This window comes from Colletotrichum acutatum (assembly GCF_030867785.1).
Source record: "Colletotrichum acutatum strain CBS 112980 chromosome Unknown BDZ83scaffold_144, whole genome shotgun sequence".
In the NCBI taxonomy this organism is placed as follows: Eukaryota; Fungi; Ascomycota; class Sordariomycetes; order Glomerellales; family Glomerellaceae; genus Colletotrichum; species Colletotrichum acutatum.
Genome location: NW_026849138.1, coordinates 70,870 through 93,770, shown reverse-complemented (window position 1 = coordinate 93,770; position 22,901 = coordinate 70,870). Strand labels below are relative to the sequence as shown.

The following is a 22,901-nucleotide window of genomic DNA, read 5'->3' as shown; positions in this document are numbered from 1 at the left end:
CATCGCTTTCTCTTGTGTTTTCAGGGCCTGGACGAACAACAAATTCATCCGATATCTCGGGGCTTGCCTATCCCGAATCATGCTCAACTGCCATTCCAAACGCCTCTTCTACTTTCAGTTCTAGCTCGTCTAGTACCACAAGTTCCTCGTCAACTTCGGCTCCTATCACTGGCTTCCTGGCCACTGTCACATCAACCGGTACACAGACAGGACTGACAACAATAATTCCTACCAACCCGGCTGGCACAACTAGCGTGATCACTTTGGTGACGCCATCATCTTCTTCCACGTCTACCTTATCCTCGACTAGTCCGACCGTGAGCTGTACCCCTGGGCTACTCTGGGCCTACTATGGTCTTGCGCAAGCTCCAACAGAGACTGCTAGTAGCTCCGGGAATATCCCTGCTCACGGTAATGGCGCTGATGGTCAAGCAAACTGGAAGACGACCTATTTCAACATCAACACCGTGCTCTCTGGACAGAGTCCTGATAACACGGGTCGGACAACAACCATTGGTCTTGCGCAGCAATGCGCCACCACGACTCGGACCGTCTACGGAACCACGACGAGCGGGCAGTCCCAATTCATGATTGTTCAACACATTGGATATTTCTATCCGGCCACTTCTGGCACGTACATTTTCAGCTTCAGTAATGTCGACGATGGCATCTACCTGTGGCTAGGCAATAACGCTAAGACTGGTTTCAGCAATGCCAATGCCAACAAAAATGTCGATTACTACGATACAAATAGCGCCGGCACTTACACGTTCACTGCGACGGCCGGCCAATACTATCCAATTCGGCTATTATTTGTCAATGCACAACAGTGCGGCAGCTTCACTTTCTCACTGACTGACCCGGCTGGAGGTGTTGTTGTCTCGAACTCTCAAGCCGTAGTTGGCGATCAACTCGTAGCTAGTTGCCCCAACGACGCCAACGCAGCGCCTTTTGGTTTCTAGATCTTTTTTTTATTCTCCTTTGTAGTCTTTATACTTGATTTGATTGAAAGCCGTCGCTGCATGTAGATCCTTGATCAGACATTTCAGGAAAACGTGCTCTTTCGGTGTGCAGTGTGTGAATGCTACCACAGCTGCCTTGGTGGAACCTAGTGATATGTAGCATCAGTCGACGAGACCCTACACAGAATATAGTTGCTAATTGGCTTCGCCCATTGTGCCGGTTTGCCCGTCAAAATGCGGATGTAAAGCTGCATTACACACGGAAAGGACATGTTGATCACGGAGTATGGTACGGGGAATCAAAGTCTAGGGTTTTAACCTGTTCGTTGATCTGTCTAGGCTTCACGGAATGAGCCGCTCGAATGAGTTTCCAATTTCGTCGGAACATGTGTCTTTGCCGAGGCTTCCTCGGCTTCGTTTGCAAGGCCCGCACTTCGACCAGGTCTCACGTACCCGGAAATCCGGGAGAGATCTCGGTGTCGCCCGTGCCGATCAGGAAGGATGGCCACGCAACGCAGCGGGCCGCGTCTTGTCACCCCGCGTTTGTGGGGTTAAGCATGGATCGGGCGTCAACCAGGGAAGATTGCGCCGGAGCTGTGTATGCACACTCTTTTGGGATGGTATTGACGATTCACCTTCAGATTCCTCATGTTGCCCAAAGGCTGTGGGGGAGACTTTCGTACCATCAAATGCCATTTATAAGACCTTCATTATGTCCAATATTTCGTTTTTTGAGGCAATTCTTGGCAGCACACCTCTATCACAGTTCTTAGGTCTCAAACAGTCATCATGCGTCTCAAGGCCGCTTTCCTCTTGCCTCTATTGTCATGGAGTGTGGCAGGTTCACCTTTCGAGAAGCTACATGGCCTGAATGACACGCCATTCGCTCATCCAGGCGCTCTGCATTCCGCGAAAGATTTCGCGAGAATCAAGAGCCATGTCCAAGCCCAGGATCAGCCTTGGTACCGAGCCTGGCAGCACCTAGAAGCCGGAAAACTGGCTCAGACCTCGTGGAAGCCAACGCCGCAGTCGGTTCTTGTCCGTGGCACAAACACCACCTTTGCGCCAACCAACAACTACGGTTATGCCTATCGCGATGCTCACTCAGCATACCAGCTGGCTATTCGATGGCTGATCGGAGGCAACACTTCCTACGCAGACCATGCAACCAAGATCCTCGACGGCTGGAGCTCTACCCTTGTCGATATCAACGGCACTGAAGACAAATATCTCGCGGCAGGGCTCTACGGATACCAGTTTGCCAACGCCGCCGAACTCCTGCGTGGATACTCCGGCTGGCCTAAGCAGAACCAGACAGCCTTTGGCAAAATGTTGAACGGCGTCTTCGCGGTGTACAACCACGACTTCCTCGAGCACCACTACAACAAACCGGATTTCTATTACGCCAACTGGGACTTGTGCAACATTGCTTCGTTGATGGCGATTGGTATCTTCAACGACAACAGAACCATGTACGATTACGCGGTCAACTACTTAAAGCACGGGATTCCGGGTCAGCCCGAGGTTGTTGCTAATGGTGCCCTACCCTATTTCTCAATCGCAAACTTCACGGAAGAAGGTAGTGGAAAGACTCTCATGCAGATTCAGGAGTCTGGCCGGGACCAGGGGCATGCTTTGCTCTGCATCGCTCTCATCGGAGTGATTGGGCAACAAGGTTGGAACCAGGGAGTTGATCTTTTCGACACCTTTGGCCGCCAGATCCTAAACGCGTGAGTTCTATTTTTCTCCCATTCCAGACTTTCTGGTAGGTCGCTAATTGAAACTAGCGCCGAGTATGTTGCCAAGTACAATACCAACCACACTGTTCCTTATACGCCTTATCGTAGCTGGGAAGGTGTGCTGGAGGTCGTGGCCCCAAAAGCTAGATTTGATGTACGACCTGGTTATGAAGCTCTCTACTCCCACTATGCGGAAGTTAAGGGTCTCGATGCTTCATGGTCAATGGAGTTCCGTGACTTTGTCAATGGCAACTTAACCGCCAACATTGAAGGTGGCGGTGGTGACTACAGTCCCAACTCGGGCGGGTATGATTCGTTCGGGCATGGGACTTTGCTGTATCGCATTGATAAGGATACTTAAGCTCCAGTCGAAAAGGGTGTGGTGCTCAGGTATTTGGGTGAACACTAAGTTGAAAGTCGTCACAAGATAAGGTTTGAGACGAAGCCGTACTTAGGAAGCATTCTTGTCATACGTTCGTCTGCTCAGCTGCTGCAAACATAATGTCCCACTGCGCGCACTAAGTTGAGACGACTGGCTCGCGACTTCTCAATCTGAAATCCATACAGTAACTATGTTTTCCCATACGGAAAACTAATTCCATTTCCATTTGTTTGGCATCAAAAATATCCGTCGACAAGTCTTGCATCCGCCTTATTCACGAAGCCTAGTCCACTTCAAGCTTGATTCTGTCTGGTTTCGGAAATCGAACTTTCATTATACTAGAAAAGGTTCTCCAAAGATTTGTAAGAGAGTCGCAGTATGAATTTCCGGCGCATCAAGACCTCTAATCTCCCCAATGTGATAGCCGAACCAAGCCTCGGGGACTTCGTTCCTTTACGGACTAACAAGTATAGCACAAGCTTTTCGGGATAACTGATTTCAATATGTGAAATTCATTATGGACGCATTCAGCCTTGAGTTCACAGTTGTTTCTTCGAGGCTACTTTAGGTATTTCCTTCTCTAATCAACGATTATTGATCAATAGCGCCGACACAGCCATTTCTTTATCGGAGAATCGTAGCCGTTCCATTTCCCAATCCCTCAATATCAGACTTGACTGGCAGGGACCTAGGAAGTGTAGGTAGGCCAGACTGCTCGGCCGAGAGCTGATCCTCAAGATTCAAAGGGGCACGTCTCGGGATCTCCGTTTCGTTGATTGACGATCGAGAGAGGCCATCTGATCCGGTGCTGGTGACGTATCCGGAGGGCGGCTGACGAGATCTCTCGTCAAAAGTCCGATTGTTGTCATTCGCCGATGAGCCAGTGACGGTGTGCTTTACATCTCCCAAAGTAGATGATATAGATCCAGAAGCATTGTTGAGTGCATTTGTGCCTGCTTGCGGCAAGTCTCTCGCCTTCTCAGCAGTGTTGTTGGTGGCGTTGTAGACCGTCTGTTGACCGCTCCGAGCAGCGTTTCCGAGGGTCGTGCTCGCATCAGACGCAGCTTGTTGGGCCTTGAAGGACAGCTCCGACGTCTTTGCTTGTCCATCGCGAGCGAGTTCTGCGCCCTTCTGAGCTGTCACATTTGCCGCATTTTGAGCCTGCACAGTGGCGTCATGGGCGATCTGCCGTCCCTGAGGCGAGGCCGCGAGAGGAGCAACGAAAATGGCAGTCACCCCGACTACAGCTAACCAGAACGGAGACAGGACTTTGATGAGCGCATACAAAGATGCAAAGCCGACGAAGGCCTGAAGATGTGTCAGTCACGACATTCTATATCACGTGCCAGATTGAGTTTGCATCTAGTGTTTACTTACGCCAAACGTTCTTCCCAAGTCTTCGCCATAGACAATTCGTTGAGCTTCTACGACTGCGTACTGAATGAAGTCATGAACATCTCTCAGAGTGTTGTTGAGAGTAGACTCTGGCACTCTTCTGTACTGTCTCGGTCGAAGGCGTGTGGACAACGAGTCAGAACTGAAGGACCGGCTGGCATACTCAGCAGCAGAGACAGCTAAAAAACAACTTAAGCGCTGGCTCACATCAGTATATGTGTTTAGTCTTACCTCCAAGAGTAGTGACCGCCGCCTTCAATGCAAACTGAGTGAGGGGCAAATAGTGTGCCCCGAACAAGATGCTCAAGGTGCCGATATACACACCAAGGGTGCGTAGAGGATCTTCCCACTAAAGATACGAATTAGCAAAGTTATAGTAGTGGTGCCACATGAGTATGTACGTTGATATACTTGTAGAAGCTATCTTGTTGAGCTGCGTGAAATGTTATTATGTTGTTATTAGTGACGGAATGAGGTACACCAACCCAAAACCTGTCGCAATGGGCCATCTTGCGCGGATCTTGGCGATTGTCCGTCGTTTAAGGCGTTCTGGATTTTTGACGCAACTAAGAAGGTGAGAGAACAGCTGTAAGTTTTCTAATCCACATGGAGTGCTGCCGTGCCTACAAAACTTACTCTGCGATCTTTCCTGATCAGTACGATGGGAGCTATCAACTGATCCGGGCAGGACAATGACAGTTGGGTCAGCCATGATTATGACGTCGATGTGTGGATGATGAGAAGTTGGCGAGTAAATGTGGATAAGATCACGAACTCCACACAAGTGGATGGTTTGGGGCTTTCACTTTGATTTGGTGAGAGAATAAGAACTGCAACTGTACTATCAGACAGCGGCAGCAGACTTTATGACAAAAGCCAAACATTCAAAGTCTCCTTGACCACTCGTGGCACGAAGGCGCAATCTTGGTGTATTGCACCACCGGCATGCGGTTACACGGTGTGAGGGGAAGGGAATACGAAACCCAGCGTTCGTGACGTACATAGCTGGTCATCGCGTATCCGCTAAGCTGCGGTAGGATTCCTCAATAGGGAAAAAACGGCTCGCATACCCGCTGGAATCGAGATACTGTACGCCGCGCTGTCATTACCTTGACCGAGGTGAGGGGGAAACCCTTTGATGTTCAAAGGCTAATTGACGTCGTTCGGCGGTCATTTGGAGTCCGTTCCACTTGCAGCCCTGGCGCGCTTTGATGACGAGGAGGCGGGGTGTCTCACCAAGACATCACGGCACTGGCATGCCGCTAGACTGGCTAGAGCCAAGATGATATTCGAGGGACTACCTGCTCATTTGCTTACATATTACACCAGACCAAGTGCGTCGACTAGTTCATGTCATCTCAGGAGCTGAAGCAGGTGTTAACACACTTATTCTCTTAGCTAGAGTGAATGAAGCTGCAGAGGTACTTGCGCCTACGATGCATCAAGGGTTCAATCTTCACACGCGACCAAACCACACTCAGCACGTGACATACGGAGGCGTTCGGTCTTGCGGTACGGCCCGCTTCCTAGTACGTGAGGTTTTAATCTGCACAAGGTAACCCGGATGCAACCCTCCAAGACCATGCATCAAAGGTATAACCTTTGATTGAGAAGCTGACTTCATCTACGATTTCCATCTTCTCTATTCGCGTCAAAATGAAAGGGTGCGTCGCGTGACTCAATACGGGGTAGATGAACAGTTGAATAATACATTGGCCTGCGCTTTTCCGACGCTTCCTATGCTAACCGAAGGGTATATGCGCTCTATGAGAACCATATAGTATACAAATAAGACGACAGAAGAAAAAACAACTCTCTCTGCATAACATGGCAGATTACATCTCACATTAGATGGCCAGAACAGCCAATGCCGCTGCAGCCGCAAGCAGCCCGCCGGAGCTAAGCTTACCAGCACCGGCCTGAACGGGGCCGGTGGTGGTTGCCGAGCAAGCGGCGCCGACACAGGGAGAGGTAGATCCGGTTCCGACAGGGATCACGGCGGTAGTCAGAGTGCCGTTGTATCCATCTGACGGCGCAACGACCAAGGTTGTTGGAATGGGGGGAGGGCCACCGGGGGTCTCGAGGACGGGCTTCTCGGCGGAGACGGTGCTGCTGGGCGCGGGAACACCAACAGTAGGAACACCGGCGCCAGGGGCGGTAGAAGCACCGGAAGTAGCAGGAACAGGCTTCTCGGAAACGTCAGTGCCACCGACAACAGGGGTAGTGACGGGCTTAGGGACCGTGGTGGAGATGAGCTCGCTGGTGACGATAGTGGAGGTCCTAGCGGGGCAGTTTGTGACCTCCGCGGCGCAGGAGGTGATGGTGACGAGGTTGGTCTTATATGTGGTCAAGACGGTGGGGACGTCAGTGGTAAGGACGGGCTTCTGGCCTGCCTCGGTGGTAGGCTTGGGGACGACGGCACTGGTAATGATAGTGGAGGTTCTCGCAGGGCAGTTGGTCACTTCTGCAGCGCAGGAGGTGATGGTGACAATGTTGGTGAGGTAGGTGGTAATTTGTTCGACGGGAGGCTGGCCAGTGACGACGGGCTTCGCGGACCTGGCGGTGGTGGGCACGGCGGGGACACCGGGGATCGTAGTAGGAATGACCTTGCTTGTGACGATAGTGGAAGTTCTGGCCGGGCAGTTCGTGACTTCTGCGGCGCAAGAGGTGATTGTGATGATGTTGGTCTCGTAGGTTGTGATGGCGGTGGTGATATCGGCGACGGGCTCCTGGGAGCTGACGGTGATGGGGGCATCGCCGCCGGCGGGCTTCGAGGGGGTGTAGCTCTCGACGGGGATGGCTACGGTCGTCGGGATGACTGCCTGGCTAGTGACGGTGGTCTGTCGGGCGGGGCAGTTGGTTACCTCAGGGGCGCAAGAGGTGATGGTGTGGACCTCAGTCTTGATGACGGTCAACTGCGTAGGGACGTCGACAACGGGGCAGATGGTGGTAGTGACAGGGACAACCTCGGTGACGACTTGAGGGGTCTCGCGGGCCGGGCAGTTGGTGACTTCGGCGGCACAGGAGGTGATTGTCTTGATGTTGGTAGCGTAAACGGTGGAGGTCGCCAGACGCGTATTCAAGCTCTCAACAGCGGCGGCAGAAGTGGCAACGGGCTTCTCGAAGGCCACGCCAGTGGACAGGGAGGAGCTGACGACAGCGGTCTGCGCGACAGAGGTAGAGGCAGCAACAGTCGAAGCGGCAACCGAGCTGGAGATAACAGAGGCAGTGGCGTTGCCGTCCTTGAGGTTGTAGTACTTGATGGAGCTGATCTTGAAGAAGACATCGGCAAAGGCGGTCGGGTTGGCGGCAACATACTCCTTGCAGGTCATGCCGGTCTTCGCCTCACAGGTCTGAGTCCAGATACCATCGTCGCCAGCCACACCGCAGAAGTCAATGTTGGCAACGAGCTTCTGCTCCTCGAACAGCTTGTCAGCGGCGCAGGTGCTGGTGGTGAAGCTGGGCGTGCCCCAGGCATCGGGGTTCGGGTTGGCGCTCGCGATGTCGGCGGGGACGTTAGCGTGCGTGAAGCCCCAGACGCGGATGGCGGTGTCGGTCCATTGCATGGCGTAAACTCCTCCCTCGGCGGATCCAAAGGGGGCAGCGCCATCAAGACCGGCGCAGCCTTCGTTATCGGACTGGCCTGCGGCGTAGTTTGCGCAGTTGGGCTTGCTGATGGTTCCGGTCATGTTTGTGCCGTCGATGCGGCACTCGCCGAGCGTGCCGTCGGTGTGAAGGACGACCTTGTTCACATTGTCCTCGTTCCAGGTCTCAACGATGTCGATTTCGCCGGCGGCGGGCCAAGGGTTACCGACGGTCCAGCTAGGAATGTCTTATCAGCATTATGGATGGGTCGAAGGACGTGGAAGCAACTTACACCGCAGGCCAGGCGCCGCAGACAGGCTTAGGAAGATGGGAAAAGTTGATGACGAAAAGCCCTTGGCCATACTTGGCCGTACTCTCGATTCTTACACTGCTTCTGCCGATACCAGCGGCATCGAGGGTAGATGTAGAGTCAACACCGAGGTAAAGGTCACCACCCTCAGTCTTCACAAGACCCATGCTCTGGGCATCAGCTGCCGACTTGTAGCTGACATATCCACCGGTGGGGTCCACATCGTTGTAGTTTCCGGTGGAGTGGTCGCTCTTGATAGGTGGTCAGTCAAAGGTCTGATGCCTCCCTCATCGAGTTGAGACATACCGTGAAGAAACCAAACTTCTCAAGAAAGTTGGTCGAGTCGTAGCTGTCGGCGAGTTGGTATGTCTGAGTAGCAGTCGCGGATGACGTGAGCAGAAGGGCGGAAGAGAGCGTGGACAGAAGCGAAGGCGCCATTGTGGGCTAAAGATGGATATGAGGAATGGAACTTAGGTGGAATAACTAAACAGAACGACAGAAACTGGAAATATCAAACACAATTAAGAAACGACAGAAACGGGTCTTCGAAATGTGAAGTGAGTGAACAGAATGAAGAATATGGAAGGCTTGTTTTTGAACAAAAGAATGACTTAAGAGACCAGAACAGGAATCTTGAAAGAAGGTGAGAAGGAGGGCCTAGATGCGCAAGGCGCTTGCTCCCATGGGGTTACCATGAGTCTTATACCGACCCGAAAAAAGACGGTCGACCCAGATTTGCTCCTGGCCATTCGATTCACCCGCGGAGAGACGGGCTGAGATGCTCAAGGGTGTCTACGACCTACCTGTTTCTCCAGCAATCTCATTCTCATTGGGTCTCCTCGTACCGACAGAGCCTTGATGAGAAGTACCGGGAGCACTGGTTCGTCCAGGGGCTTTGGATGGAGAACGAACTAGAACATACATAGCCCGCTTCTCCCCTCGACCCCTTGACAGTGGCTCCCGGTTCTGGAAATATATCAAAGGTCTTGTGCATCGTCTGCCAACATACGTAAGTAGTCGTGGTTCCACCCCTCGCATGTCCATGTCTCTATGCCACTTGTGCATTGACATATGCGCTTGTGAGTGGGCACAAGAATATGTTTCCTGCAGGCCCAGAAAACCTCAAACACACCAACACATAAACGCATGCGCACTAAGTCCGCATTCGTTCATGGCATGCCAGGAACGGCACGGCGGTTGGCAGGCGGCTCAGGCACAGTCCGCGCAAAGGTGTCGTCGTCCCGAGGCCAATGAAGCGGAGAGCACATGTGTGTAAGCCCACCCCCTGCTTGACATCCAGGAACAGACCCTTGATCGGGACAAGGTGGGCTCGAATTGGACTGTAACGGGGGCCTGATGGTGGTCTGAGTGGATGTCGTGGACATGGTGGATTGTTTTTCTTTGAAGTGACGGGCAGGATTCCGCCGTTCCCCTATTATTTTTCTCCATTGACCATTCGAGCCATTGTCCCGCGCTAGACAGGGATTGTCTCACTCAAGCCGCCGAGATCTTGATGGCGCCGGTCGCTCTTGGGGGCGTGATTGGCAAAGATCTCCTGCACCGTTGGATCGAATCCTCTAGACCAGCGGCTTTTCTTCAAGTCTCTTCTTTTTTCTAGTTCGCTCTCAGTGTCTTGCCGTTTGTTTCAAATATTGACAGCTCACGAATCGTCCTAAGTGCCGCCGGTCTTCTTTTAGTCTCGTTACATCAGAGCGGCGGACTGTCTTTGGTCCTCTGGCCACGCGGCGCGTTAAACCCGTCAAGTTGCCGAGCTCTTCCAAGTTTTCCACACCCGTTTACGCATCCCTTTCGGGATTGGAGGGCTCCAACTCCCAACTTCCAAGGGCAGAAAAAACGTGTCGCTTTGATTGCTCCCGCTCAGGGGCTGAGCCTCCCGCTCCGGAAGTCAACGACCAATCCAGACGTTCACAGGGCTGGTTTCCGCGGCGTAGTGGCCGGCGGTCGTATTCGAATCTGTATTAGCGAAGAGGTCCGCCCCGGTGGAGCTATCAAGAAAAAGCGGCACGGATTTTGGATGTGGATGCCCTGTCTTGTCAACTTGTGTTGCACAGGTCATCGTTTACGGAGCATTCCGTATGGCGGAGTTGCACAAATATCAAATTGTAGCCTAGGTTATTTTCAAACCTGGCTGGAGAAGTCACCTTGAGAATGGTTTTGTTTTGCTGACCCTCACCTTTTGTGGTTTTTGACTCTCTTGGATATCAGATGGCAGCCCTCGTTTGATGGCTGATATGCTCCGCTTTTGCCTCGGCTACGAGCCCCTGGCAGTCTGACCTCCTCTTTCAGCTTTGGCTAACAACATGAAGGCGAGACCCAGTTGGTGGACCGTGAGATGATATCAAGGAATATTCCCCGATCCTTAGGTCCGCGTACTAAATATGGTGTCCCTTCATCTCCTTCACCTTGCTTGACCGACTTTCTTCTTGGACTCTCACGACTGGGTGACATCCTGTATTTCGAATTTCGATATTGAGCCTGCGCCTCAATATTATTGAACCAGTATTTCGAGTGTCAAGACAGAAACATTACCCCATTGTATTGAGCAAAGTCGTCATTATTGATTCGTGTGACAATCTAGTTTTTGGACGCTTTTTATCACTCACAAAAGCAGTGGGCTTGGTACCACCCATCTGCTCCAATCGATATGAACAGTAAGGCGACTAATATTGCACACGACTATACAGGCCAGATCATAGCCCTGCTCTGCGTCGAGTATCCGCCCTTTTGGCAACGATGCTTTCAGCTATTCGTGGTGGCGGATACCACCTGTCCACATCAGCTGGTCCAATCCGCAGAAGACTGAAACACTCGCTAACGATCTCGCGATCACGCTAAACTCCCACTGCCTGGGCGAAGTCCCTTGATCAACCAACACAGATCTTTGGTCCAAAGTTATGACTCCGGTTCCGTTTGATCATTAAGCAAGTGCCGCAGAACTTTCTGCCTGCATTACGGCATCTAGTGGACGGCACATCTGGACCGCACGGCCCAGTGGAGTACGCCTTCTCGCCTACGGATACATCCCCTAGTACTGCAACGGCACTGCTTCGGAAGTGCCACTATTCGGGCTATGATCGGCCCTTGACTTGATTTCAGCTTGGTTGACGTTGCATTCCAATCCCGCGTGGGTTTGCTCTTGAGTTTTCCAAGGCAATGGCATGAATAGCATTTCGGCGTGGCTGTGGCCATTATGACTCCAGACTTTAAACTTTTTGTAATACCCCGTCTGTTAGTGACTATTGTAGTAAGAGCTGTTACATAAAAGTGCTTTTCGATATCTTTCCCATGAAGAAGATAATCTAGGCATGCCCCTCGTCTAGGAAATTGTAGGAATAAGGTTCCCGAAAGATGGAGCAAGTAGGCAACATCTCTTGAACTCTTCCAATGTGGAACACACAGAAACACAATCGTACTTCTCTGAGTGTCCTGACACATTGTTCATATGCTCTTAACGGAACGGAAAGAGACTGGTCTCCCATAAGCAATCGACTGCTACCTTGCATCAAAACTTCATACTATGAAGCATTGTTTCTAGTGCGAGGCTATCCTCCTAGTAAGAGCGCTATGCATCCATGATTTCGGATTAGAGAATAGCCGTAAATGAACCAAATGACATTCTGCAGCGGGTTACTAATGACAAGAAACAAGAGATGACAGGCTTCTCTCTAAAAACTACACAACCTAAATCGGTTCCTATTACAATCCGAACCTTGTACAAGCCGGTTAGTCAATTGAGTTCGCAAAGCCCCTTCTCAGTACTGCAGGACCACACGGACTCATGTAGTATATAGGAACCGGATGCTAATGCAAGGATAAACTATGTTCTACTCAAACCTTACCAAGATCTTACATCCAGCAATGGAAGCCTCTAAGCAGTCCCATAACTAAGTCGGAAGACTGTGCAGCAATATCAGATCGACTTCAATTTGCACGTGGGAGCTTGGACTTGTCTTTAGAACCTGGTCGAGGTCATTCCTTTACCTCAACGCGGTATCAAACAATGATCTTTCAGCCACGGAAACCTCGAGTGAAGCAAGACAGAACTTCTTTTAGGTTTAGACATTGCTTGTAGGCTTGGGATCTGGCCAATAACATCATCCTCGTCTTTAAACTAGAATGACCAAAGCCAGAACTACCACCCACGCACCACCCGCCCCCCATGACCGGAGTAATCCAGACCCTCCTTCCGCACCGCTCATTTGATTCCCGTCCGCATCAGGCAAAGATGGTGCGTTACGAAAGTCATTCGGAGGCACAATGGACGGCAGCGTCTGGAAATTCGGCGGAACAAACACCGTCACCGGCGTAATGGACTCTGAAGACGGGGTTGAAGACGCGCCGTCAACGGGGGGTACGGATGGCGGCGGCGGAGTGGGCGATGTTGAAGGAGTCTGAAATGCCGGTGGAATGATCGGCGGGGATGCAGTTGTTGAGGTAGATGTCTGGATGGCGGGTGGTACAACCGGCGCTGGCGGTAAGGGTATTGACGACGAGGTTGAAGAGGTAGATGATGACGGGAAAGGCTGCACGGGGGCCGAGTTTGCCGGTAACGTTGTTGTTACGGCTGGGTTTAACACCGGCGGCGGCACTACCGGCGGAGAGGAAGTCGTAGTCGTAGAAATCGTCGCCGGCGGTACCGGCGGTGCCGGAGCCGGAGCGGCCGGTGCGGCAACGAAGCCGCATTCTCCAATGATCTCTCTGATATCTGCACCTCATCGTCAGCACAGCCACCTTCCATTCAAACAGCCGAAACTTGTCAACTATTTCGACTCTTGCAAGAGGTCAACTCACCCTCATTAGCTTCCACGGCCGTAACATTCCGCGAAACACACAACAAACACCCAAACGCAGCCCCGGCAACGTCAAACCCCCTCTCCCCACAAACACACACCCTCGAAGCATTCTTCGCCGCCGCCTCAGCAGCCTCCTTCGCAGCCTCCTTCGCAGCATCCTCCGCGCTCGCTGAGCGTCCGACACCCAAAGTAGGCACCGCAGCGAGCCCCGATCCCGGAGCCAGACTCGCCGGGGGCTCCTCTTCGTCGTCACTGCTATCCTCTGACTCCAGCTCCTGTCTCCCGCTGAGTCTCCGACCCAGCATCTTCTGTAGATTCCTCCTCCTCCTCTTCTTTCCGTCCCCTCTCCGCTCTCTTCCCTCCCTGATCTCTCTATCCCTTACCAACCCATCTCGATATCGTCGCATCGATAGATCCCGCTTATCCGTCCCAAACTGGGCCTCCACCTGTGCCTCGCACCGCGCCGTGAGCTGTACGATCGGCGCGCAAACCTGAGCGCACTCAGGCGGGACGTCCTCGGCCTCCAGGTCCTCTACCGCCACAACACCGGGCACCAACATCAGGTCGGGCAGGTTCGTAGTGGCGGACAGCAGCGCGAGGACAGCGGCGAGGCCAAGGGCCGAGTGCCGGTAGTGGCGTGTCATCGCGGCGTCGGCTCCGTCGAATACATGCAAGGCGTGTAAGCAAATGTCTCGTTCGTTGCTGCTAATGCTGCTTCGTCTTGTTGGAAGAGTTATTCAACTTCTTAGTGTCGTCGTCGGAAGTGTTGTTCGTCGTCTCGTCTCATGACACCTGGAAACAGCACTGCAATTCTGACAGATGCCATCCAAACTTTTCTTCGTCAAGTGCCTGCAGTTTTATCCTAACTATAAATTCGAATAGACCCGCCCTCCATCCATCAAAGAAAGAAACTCCAGACCGGGTTTTCCCAAATGTAGGTAGAATTGTGAGAGAGGGGGCATTCAAGCTTATTGTAAAAACAGGAACCCTCCGTTTTCCATTCCCCCACTATCCGACCAACTCACACCAGAATCCGTTGAGGTCTCCACGTAATTGTAATACCTTCTACGTGATCTACCCCTCGGAAACATCAGGCCAAACGCCGAAACCAACCCCTTAGACCACTGCCGCATAAAGCCATTCGCAGAGAGCGCTGTTGAACGCATCCCCATCCCGAAACGTCTTGGCGGTATCACTAGAACCATGAAAAAAAAGGAAGCCCACATTTTCCCGATGGACGTTGCCGTAGGCTTTATGCCCAAGGCGATTTTAGAGTTCACCCTCGCAGCGGGAAGCATCTGGCAGTTAATATACAGAATTAACCACTAAATTTGGCAAGGGAGGGTTCCTTGATTGATCGCCTGCTGGGATTCTTCCCTTACCTAAGGCAAGGAAGAGAAGCTGGAGAAGGAGTGAAAAGAACACTTAGAACCCCGCTGCGAGTCATTCTCAGTGCATCGTATCATTTCCCATCTCTTACCGACAAAGTCTAAATCAGCGGCCTCCATCACCGCCAGATTGATAGGGGAGCTGGAGTAAAGTGTCCGTACGACTGGCTCTAACGCTATTGAGATCTTCCCGTCTACGGATTATGCATATCCGACACCCTGCCAAGTTTCTGTTCTAGAACCCTTACAAACCACTTACATGGCCGAGTCGGGTGCAAAGAACGGCTCCGACCTGCCTCTCCCGTTCCCCTTGTTCATATTATCGGCCGAGTGAAGTCGGAAGTCATTCAAAGTCTCCAGCGACGTGAGACCCGGGAGTCTTGGACATAGGCAACACGGTATCAATCTGCCCCCGGAAACCACTCTCAGACCTCAGGTTCAACACAACGCCAAGGGTTCAGTCGTGATGAAAGCCAAGTCATCCTCATATCGGCGAATGCGAATCGATCCTTAGCCCATCCCGATCCATTTCTCACATTCCCGGCGTCCTGGCTAAGTGACTTGACTCTCGCGTAGTACATGGGTTCAGTCCGCGGCGGGCTGTCTCCCCCGGCAGTTCCGAACCAATTCCGATGAGGCTCTCGCCGAGTCTGCGACTCTACGAACCAGTCTTGGCTACTACTCTACACAGCAACGCAAGGCCAACAAGAAGATAAACACCAAGCTGACAAATTCTAGACAGCCCTCGTCATGAGCCTTGAGGATCACAGGTGACGCGTTCGCCATCCCAGAACATTGACAGATACGTAAGATATGTGCATCAGATCTCTCTTCTTGGGTATATTCACTGAGCTATAACAACCTGAATCCTCGCCGTCTACATATCCATACAATCCACCCGCCCTCCCCTTTTCCTTGGCTTCCCTCCTCATGGGATGGGCCTTGCCCGCCGGGGAATTAACCCCACGTCCCGCCACCACCACCGCCACGACCGCCCTTCCTCTGCGCACTCAGCCTCCAGTCGTCCTCCCCAGCATACTTATTATGCAGCGGCTGGATCCTCTCCGCCTGCTTCCTCTTCGACAACCGATCCGTCGGCGCAACCTTGAAGAACGTCGGCGCCGCATCCACGAGCCACTTGGGCTCGATGCTCGTCGTGCAGTGCATGTACTCCTTGGTCGTCAGCACGAGCGTGTGGTAAATGACCCACTCGGCCTGCTTCCCAAACAGCGCCGAGCTCGGGTGGAGGTACACCGGCGTCCCCTCGATGAGCGTCTTGTACCCTTCCTGCGGATCCTTGCGCGCCGCGTTGCGGAAGAAGCCAGAGCAAAGCGCCTGCCGCACAATCTGCGTGTGCCGTCCGCAGCTGACGACGGGGTGACGGTACCGGTCCATGATCTTGACGAGCTGGTCGTGCACGTCCTTGGCGCGCTTCATTGAACGCGCCTGGATGAAGTTCTCGAAACACCAGGGGCTCGAGTAGCTGCTCTGCTTCCATGAGTTGTAGACGTTCAGCAGCGTCAGGTGGTCGCCATGCGGGTCGTGGAATTTGGCCTTCTTCTGGTCTGCCTGCGATTGCTTCTCCTTGGGGCGGTAAAACACGTTGGGGAGGTTGAGCATGGCGACGATGATGAGCATCTCGGCTGAGCACTTCATGTCAACAGAGATGATGAGAACCTTGGCCAGAGACGGCTCCATGGGGAAGTCTGCCATTTTTCGTCCCAAACGCGTCAGCAGGCCCTCGTCATCTAGGGCACTGAGCGCGTATAGCTCTTCTAACGCTGTAAGCATCGTATTGATTGGCGGGGGGTCCATGAAATCAAAGTGCAACAAGTCGTTGATGCCCATGGCCTTGAGCATGAGAATGACGTGAGACAAGTTCTGCCTCTGGATCTCGGGGATGGTTGTAGGCAACATCTCGGACTGGTAGGCTGCTTCGGTGTATAGGCGGAAACACTTTCCAGGTCCAGTACGTCCGGCGCGGCCAGCACGTTGATTTGCCTGAGCTTGCGAAATCGGTGTGACGACCAATGAATCCATGCCCAACTTGGGATCGTAAGCGTTCTGTTTGACGAAACCAGGGTCAACGACGAAGTAAATATTGTCGATTGTAATGGATGTTTCGGCAATGTTTGTGGCGATGACCACCTTTCGGCAGCCAGGGGGTGCGGGATCGAAAATACGACTCTGCATCTCGTTGGGGAGTGCAGAGTACACGGGTAGAATAATGAGCTCCGGAACGTTGGGCCCTAACGCTTTCATCCGTTCGTATAGAATCTCGGCGGACGTGTCGATTTCTTCTTGACCCGTCAAGAACAACAAGATATCTCCTGGCGGCTCCGTAAGGTGAATCTGCATGACTGTGACGAGGGCAGCATCGAGGTAGTCAGATTCAGGCTCGCGCGAGTACAGCACCTCGACAGGGAATGTGCGGCCAGGGATGGTAAAAATAGGACAACCGTCAAAGTACGACGAGAATTTGTCGGCATCGAGAGTTGCTGACGTGGCAATAACCTTGAGGTCCTTCCGACGCTTCATCGTCTTCTTCAGAAGTGCAAACAAGACGTCCGTAGAAATAGTACGCTCGTGGGCCTCGTCGAGCATAATGACCGAATAGCGCCTCAGGTCAGGGTCGACGAGAATTTCACGCTGAAGCATACCGTCCGTCATGTACTTGATCTTGGTCGCAGGACTGGTCTTGTCTTCGAAACGAATCGTGTAACCGACAGCCTCGCCCAGGGGTGTGCCAACCTCCTCAGCCACACGCTTAGCAACAGACATGGCGGCTACACGTCTGGGCTGTGTGCAACCAATAACTCCATCGTTGGCGAAGCCATCCTCAGCGAGATATTGCGTCAGTTGCGTTGTCTTGCCTGAACCAGTCTCTCCAATAACCACCATGACTTGGTGCTCTTTGACAGCGTCCAAGAACTTCCGCCTAAAGGCGAACACAGGCAACGACTCTCGTTGATCCTTGATGCTCATGTTTGTCCGCTTGCCGAAAGTCTGGTCCTTTGGCGCTACCGCTCGCTTCCATTCCGGAACAGCGTCGGGCTTGCTCTGGGCCATCTGGGACTTGGCGTTTCGTAGGTCGCTGGCGAACTTGCGCTTGTCTGGATCTGCCATCGGGTCGTTCCACTGCGCAGAGAGATCGACCTTCGAGTCTTCCGCCGCGGCAGCCTCCGCTTCTTGTTGCTTCAGCTCCTTTCGCTCCTTTGCCAACGCAGTGCCCGACATGGCAGCTCTGTTCATAGAGCCATCGGGTGCTTTGACAACTCGAATGGGTGACAGTTCCAATGATTGCTTCGTCTGACCGGCCAGGAATGGAGGTTCCTCCTCTCGAACCTCGATATCGACATCCTGCTCCAATTCCAACTCTCCATCGCCTGTCAGTGTCGCGTTATAATCCTCTTCGAGGTCGGGGTAATCGGAGGCTTTCGCGACACCGGACGCGATCAGCTGGCGGATCTCCCATCTTTCCGGCGACGTCATGCGCTTCTTTTGCCGGCGAGGCTGATGCTGCGGTGGCGGCATCGGTCCGTCGTCAAACATGTTTCCGTTCCGGCCGCCGCCGCCACCCAACGCTTGCATGTTCGCGCCCGAGGATATCCTGTCTTCTGGGTAGAGATCCATACCCGTCTCTTGGTCCACCTCTTTCATTGACAGTCCTATCCTGTTGCCCTCAATATTGACAACCTTGACTTTGACGTCCTGGCCCTTTTCCAACAGATCGGACGGGTGATTGACCCGCTGACCTTCCACCAGCCTGGAAATGTGTACCAATCCATCCACCTTGCCACGAACGCCGTGCAGGTTGACAAATGCGCCGAAATCCTTGATACCCGTGACATGCCCCCCATACACCTTGTGCAACTGGGGCGCATCGTCGACTTCGGGCTCGGGCGCCCTCCTAAAGCGTCCATCGTCCTCGTCATCGTAGTTGCGTCTCCGACTCCTCTGCTTCAGCGAAGGCCCGCTCTCGAAATCGTCGTAGGATCGTGATCTCGACCGGTACTTGTCGCGCTTCCTCCGCTCCCTGGACCTCGACCGACCCCTCCGCTTCCGCCGTGAGTCGCGCCCGTCGTCTGGACTGCGGCTCCGCTTGCGCGAGTCTGATTTATCTTTCCGCGCCTTTCCCTCCAAGCCTTCCAGAAGCGCCAGCGTATCGTCAATGGCATCGACGCCGTCACCTATGCTGTCGTACGCCACCGGCTTGTCGGGCACCGAGAGGCCTCTGAAGATCTCGTCCTTCTCTGCGGCGCTGCGGTGGTGGTGTTCGTCGCTGGTGCCAGCACCGTTGCTGTTCTTCTTTGCTTTGCCCTTCATCTTTGGGTGCATGGTGAGCACCAGGCGATCAACGCTCTCGACTAAACTCGGAGGGAAATCGGCGCCCATGCCGGCCAGCTTCTTCTTGAAGCCATCGTAGTCTTCGGCGTCGACTCGCTGGGCGATGATGAACTCGGCGAGGGTCTTGTCGGAAACGCCCAAATGATTCTGCAGTTCGGACGTGACCTTGGACACGAGCGACAAGAGCTCGAGATTCAAGAGGTCGTCCATGGTGGCGGAGAGTAGGTGACCTGCAGGTGAAATACAGGACCTCGGAATGCGATGGTCGCTGGTTGAGGCCTCAAAAAAGTCTAGATTGCTGCACGCTGCGCGCGACGAGACATGACAGCACTGGCAGGGAAGTGTCGGAGAAAGCACTTTCCGTTCCGACTTCGCCCCACCAGCCGGTGGAGGTACGTACTGTTAGTGGGCTTGCTCTGCCGGAAGTCTTTCTCGTGCTTTGTCACCCCGACTCCGAATGACCACCTTCAGTTGACTGTCCATGGTTCAATTAGTAGAAAAGCTACCTAGCTACAACCAATTCATCTGTGTTTTGCATATAGCATAATTGCAGAAATCTTGAACGTCCATCTACATGCGGCCGCTTCCTCGTTCAGCTATCTTTTTCCACTTTCTCGGTCCCGTCTATCCTGTCTTTGGAAATCCTTCCCATTTCTCTTGAGGCCTCTAATTCAAATGAACGTGCGAACTAAATGAGCAACTTATTGAGCAAGAACGGATGTGCAAAGAACAAGCACGAATGGGTGACGGAAATCAGAGGCATTGGCAGCGGAAGAGTCAGTCAGACCTTGGCACCAAGCTATCTAGGTAGAGTCACGGCGTTGTCTCGAACCTCTTGAGAAGTACCCAAATTTTGGTACTCCGTAGTGTAGAGCTCTCAAATATGCCACCCCACAATCTCCAGAATAGAATCTGCCAGGCTTTGCATTTAGGTCGTGTCAGTATTCCAAACCGACGCAAATCAATGCAATCGGGGCAGTATCTAACATTGCATTACGACCACATATACTGTTATATATTATTACTAGGCTGGGTACCTAGGTCTGTTTGAGGTGTTTTGCCAGGAGAAGCTCTCAACGATACCGCTACTTCCGAGCATTCGTCACGCCCAATTTCCTCACTGAATATTAACCCACCCTTCCGCATTGCCTGAGCAACATCTCAATGTGGGGTTCCCGCAATCTTAGTACATGTCGTCCGTGTTCTACCTGTGCAGCCGGCCTGCATTGGTTCCATGCAGGGCCCATAGTTGATGCGAGGTAACTTTTAGGTTCCCTGCCGTTAGCATGCGGCAGTGACACATTTCAGACTACGAAGCATCAGATACGCAAGTTATAAGAGTAAAGTAGTGGTATTGAATGAGTCTGTGAAGGAATCCCCGACGCCTGGTGTGATGATGATGATGATGGTGTATCTCAAGGTCGTTATCATGGATGCGAGCCTGTTGTCCTCCTCAGGAGCGACTTCTACTTCGCACCATAGCGCGCTCGACTGTATCTGGGTATTGTAATCGTTGAGCAAACCGTGCTCGTCTGTAGCCTGCTGATAGATGATGGTCTTTGTTTATCGCACAAATCATGGCCCGCAAAAACTTTTCGTGGTGGTGCTGCTGCAAAAGTCGAGGACCGGTAGCCTCTTTATCCCGAGCAACTTATATCGAGCCGGCAGGAAAGAGGGCTTGGATCTCACTCTTCCTTTTCCATTTCTTCGAAAATCTTGATAAGACTCCGCACACCCTTGAGCGCGTTTTCGTCAGGACCCTGGCCGGGAGTCCACTGCGCGTGGGCGAAGTCGATGAGTTTCAATGTAAAGACCTTGGGCAATTCTTCTTCGTCGTCGTCATCGTCGTCTGAAAGGCTACCGTGATCGGGAACATGGATCGTCACACGGTCTTCCTCGATCAGCTCGATGCCACTATCCACACGGGAGGTAGTTCTACCAGGCTTCTCGCCCTCTGCCTCAATCTTGGCCTCCGCGGCCACGATACTGTCGACGGCCGCGTTGTTCTGCGCAATAGCTTCCCTGAGCTTGTCCCCATCGCCCTCGAAGACGAACAGCAAGCTGGCCGAGTACATCCTGCTTTCTTCGGAGGAGAGGACACATTCGACGTTTCGCAGGTCATGGAGGAAAGCCGTGACAACGGCGCGTGCCAGTTCGTCGTCGATACCGGCGGCCTTGTTGAAGATGAATTTGCGGAAGTTTTCGACAACGTTATCGGTATTTACGTAGGTGCGGCCGTAGTCCTTGTCGTATACCTTGTAGTCATTGTGATCCAGCTCGGACTTCATGGTGGAGCCGCGCCAGACCTTCATACCGGCGATTCTGAAGCCCAGGGGGCCGTGTGTGGTCTTGCTCGTGATGTCGTCGAATCTGCGCTTCTTCTCGGCAGGCGCATCGTCGGCCCACAGCCTGACGCCCAACTTGACGTCGAGAAAGTTGGGCGAGGTGAAGCCCGAGCCAGAGTTGTTGAGGACGACCGACTGATCGGTCTTGATCTTCTTTGACTTGTTCTGCACCCACTTCCCATTCTCCTGATGCGAATTGGCCGGAGGCTGTCCGGTAACGGAGGCCTCAAGCTCCTTCTTGGCTTCGGGCGAGGCGACAGGACCGGGAACACCGTCTTCGACAGAGCTAAGTTCGAGAGGGTCGAGGAGGCTCAAGGTTCCCCAGAAGTCGGGCATTATTTCTTTGAAGTCGGAATGCGCAGGGTCTGAATAGGCCGACTGGTAAAAATCGATCTCTGCCTGCGTGCAGGGCTTGATGAACATAGAGCCATCGGCAGTGGTCATGGTTCCAGCACTGAAAGTGGCAAACTAGCGTCAGAGTCTTGGTTCCTTTGCGAGGCTTTGCAGCGCACCTAGTCGATCATAGGGGGCGCCGAGGGCGAGGGAAGCAAGGCAGAGCAAGTACTTACTGTCCAGCAACAGTGTGATCGTAGTCGAGAAGATCAGAGAGATCAGGGAGATTGGGAATCTTTGTTTTGGACATGGTGCTCGCGCTGTGGAGGGTTGAAAAAGCTAGAGAGGATCGGTGGTTGTTGAAGTGTTTATGGGCGATTCGATTGCCCAGGGGGTATCCTGGATGCGCCTGGCGCGTGGAAGTCGGGGTAAATGGAAAGTTTTGGAACGGATGTGATGCTGGATGGCCGTTGCGCCGCGTGGCGAACTAATGTATGTCTGCGCGTTGTGCGTCTTCTTGGCTTTCTATTTCTCTCGCTCTCTCTATCTGGTAGATGTCGGTAAACGGCAGTCGGAACGGCTTGGCAAGGAAAGTGACTGGAGGCGCGGGCCTGAGAGCAGTGGATCGGCAATGTTGAGAAGTTGGAGAGAAACGAGCCTCCGGTGTCGAGATGAAGGGGACGGGGAGAGGTTAAAATGCAGTTGGTCTAGTCCCGGGGTGTGGGAGGACGGTGACAAGGGAACAAGGTTAGATGACAGGAGGGGGGAGGAGGAAGAAGGAGGCGTAGTCACGAATACACGATGAATGAGTGAATGTGTTTGGCAGGCGCCGGCAGCCCAGCAGCAGCCAAATTGATTTGGGCGCGAGAGCGAGATTGAAAATGCCATTCACGAAGCGGTACGTACCTCCGAGACGCTGCGATGTTGCACCGTAAGGCACTTCTTACCTACCTTACCTAGAACTTTGAAAAGGTATCTCTATGCCCACAACTCACCGCAAGGTACTTTCAGCAGCACAAGGTTGAAGGTACTTTTTCTCAGTGGATCGCCGCGCCCCATCCCCCCAAAGCCTGAGGGAGGGTTCCATTGAGTACGTATCTACTTTACTTAGGTACCTAAAGTACCTTACCTTGCCTTGCCTTGCGTAGTGGCATAGGTAGGTATGGGACGGGACAAGAAGTCTTTTCAGGCAATGAGCGCTGTCCCGTCTTGTTCAACGCGGCCAGAGATGTTCGAGAGCAGAAACACAAACACGACGTCGCAACGGTGCTGGTATCAGGCATGATTTACCTTGTGGTGAG

At 53.0% G+C, this 22,901-nt stretch overlaps 7 protein-coding genes across 7 annotated transcripts; 2 read left to right on the top strand and 5 right to left on the bottom strand.

Moving 5' to 3' along the window:
* Positions 1 to 488: 488 nt before the first annotated feature.
* BDZ83DRAFT_638274 (GLEYA adhesin domain-containing protein) lies at positions 489 to 1,015 on the top strand. The gene has a single exon (XM_060509356.1). The coding sequence runs from the start codon at positions 588 to 590 to the stop codon at positions 960 to 962; it is 375 nt and encodes a 124-aa protein (XP_060359523.1). The 5' UTR covers positions 489 to 587; the 3' UTR covers positions 963 to 1,015.
* Positions 1,016 to 1,751: 736 nt separating this feature from the next.
* BDZ83DRAFT_764355 (GPI anchored protein-like protein) lies at positions 1,752 to 3,079 on the top strand (the record flags this gene model as incomplete). The annotated part of the gene is made up of 2 exons (XM_060515231.1): positions 1,752 to 2,692; positions 2,732 to 3,079. The coding sequence occupies 2 exons, from the start codon at positions 1,752 to 1,754 to the stop codon at positions 3,060 to 3,062; spliced, it is 1,272 nt and encodes a 423-aa protein (XP_060359522.1). The 3' UTR covers positions 3,063 to 3,079.
* A 300-nt stretch (positions 3,080 to 3,379) lies between these two features.
* BDZ83DRAFT_638268 (Reticulon-domain-containing protein) lies at positions 3,380 to 5,637 on the bottom strand. Its single transcript, XM_060509355.1, has 6 exons — positions 5,115 to 5,637; positions 4,964 to 5,044; positions 4,880 to 4,911; positions 4,710 to 4,827; positions 4,461 to 4,657; positions 3,380 to 4,391 (listed from the first exon to the last, which is right to left on the bottom strand). Exons 1-6 carry the CDS (start codon positions 5,188 to 5,190, stop codon positions 3,708 to 3,710), a joined length of 1,188 nt encoding a protein of 395 aa, XP_060359521.1. The 5' UTR covers positions 5,191 to 5,637; the 3' UTR covers positions 3,380 to 3,707.
* Positions 5,638 to 7,732: 2,095 nt separating this feature from the next.
* Positions 7,733 to 8,811, bottom strand: BDZ83DRAFT_589851 (concanavalin A-like lectin/glucanase domain-containing protein; the record flags this gene model as incomplete). The annotated part of the gene is made up of 3 exons (XM_060506275.1): positions 7,733 to 8,300; positions 8,356 to 8,624; positions 8,680 to 8,811. Coding segments are annotated over 3 exons (969 nt in total), but the record flags the coding sequence as incomplete, so codon positions are not given.
* A 3,924-nt stretch (positions 8,812 to 12,735) lies between these two features.
* BDZ83DRAFT_756967 (uncharacterized protein) lies at positions 12,736 to 13,831 on the bottom strand (the record flags this gene model as incomplete). The annotated part of the gene is made up of 2 exons (XM_060514827.1): positions 12,736 to 13,099; positions 13,284 to 13,831. The coding sequence occupies 2 exons, from the start codon at positions 13,829 to 13,831 to the stop codon at positions 12,736 to 12,738; spliced, it is 912 nt and encodes a 303-aa protein (XP_060359519.1).
* A 738-nt stretch (positions 13,832 to 14,569) lies between these two features.
* On the bottom strand, positions 14,570 to 16,492 carry BDZ83DRAFT_723577 (Dhx8 protein; the record flags this gene model as incomplete). Its single annotated transcript, XM_060512576.1, has 3 exons — positions 14,570 to 14,611; positions 14,738 to 14,769; positions 15,586 to 16,492. 3 exons carry the CDS (start codon positions 16,490 to 16,492, stop codon positions 14,570 to 14,572), a joined length of 981 nt encoding a protein of 326 aa, XP_060359518.1.
* Positions 16,493 to 20,607: 4,115 nt separating this feature from the next.
* On the bottom strand, positions 20,608 to 22,883 carry BDZ83DRAFT_656486 (inositol polyphosphate kinase-domain-containing protein; the record flags this gene model as incomplete). Its single annotated transcript, XM_060510878.1, has 4 exons — positions 20,608 to 21,721; positions 21,837 to 21,939; positions 22,548 to 22,556; positions 22,730 to 22,883. The coding sequence occupies 4 exons, from the start codon at positions 22,881 to 22,883 to the stop codon at positions 20,608 to 20,610; spliced, it is 1,380 nt and encodes a 459-aa protein (XP_060359517.1).
* Between the last annotated feature and the right edge of the window lie 18 nt (positions 22,884 to 22,901).

Bases quoted from the DNA above. Each gene is read 5' to 3' on its own strand.
- BDZ83DRAFT_638274 (XM_060509356.1), top strand. From the start codon at position 588: ATGATTGTTCAACACATTGGATATTTCTATCCGGCCACTTCTGGCACG.
- BDZ83DRAFT_638268 (XM_060509355.1), bottom strand. From the start codon at position 5,190: ATGGCTGACCCAACTGTCATTGTCCTGCCCGGATCAGTTGATAGCTCC. The intron at 5,045-5,114 runs GTAAGTTTTGTA...TCACCTTCTTAG, and splicing joins TGATCAGGAAAGATCGCAGA to TTGCGTCAAAAATCCAGAAC. The intron at 4,658-4,709 runs GTAAGACTAAAC...GTTGTTTTTTAG, and splicing joins GGCGGTCACTACTCTTGGAG to CTGTCTCTGCTGCTGAGTAT.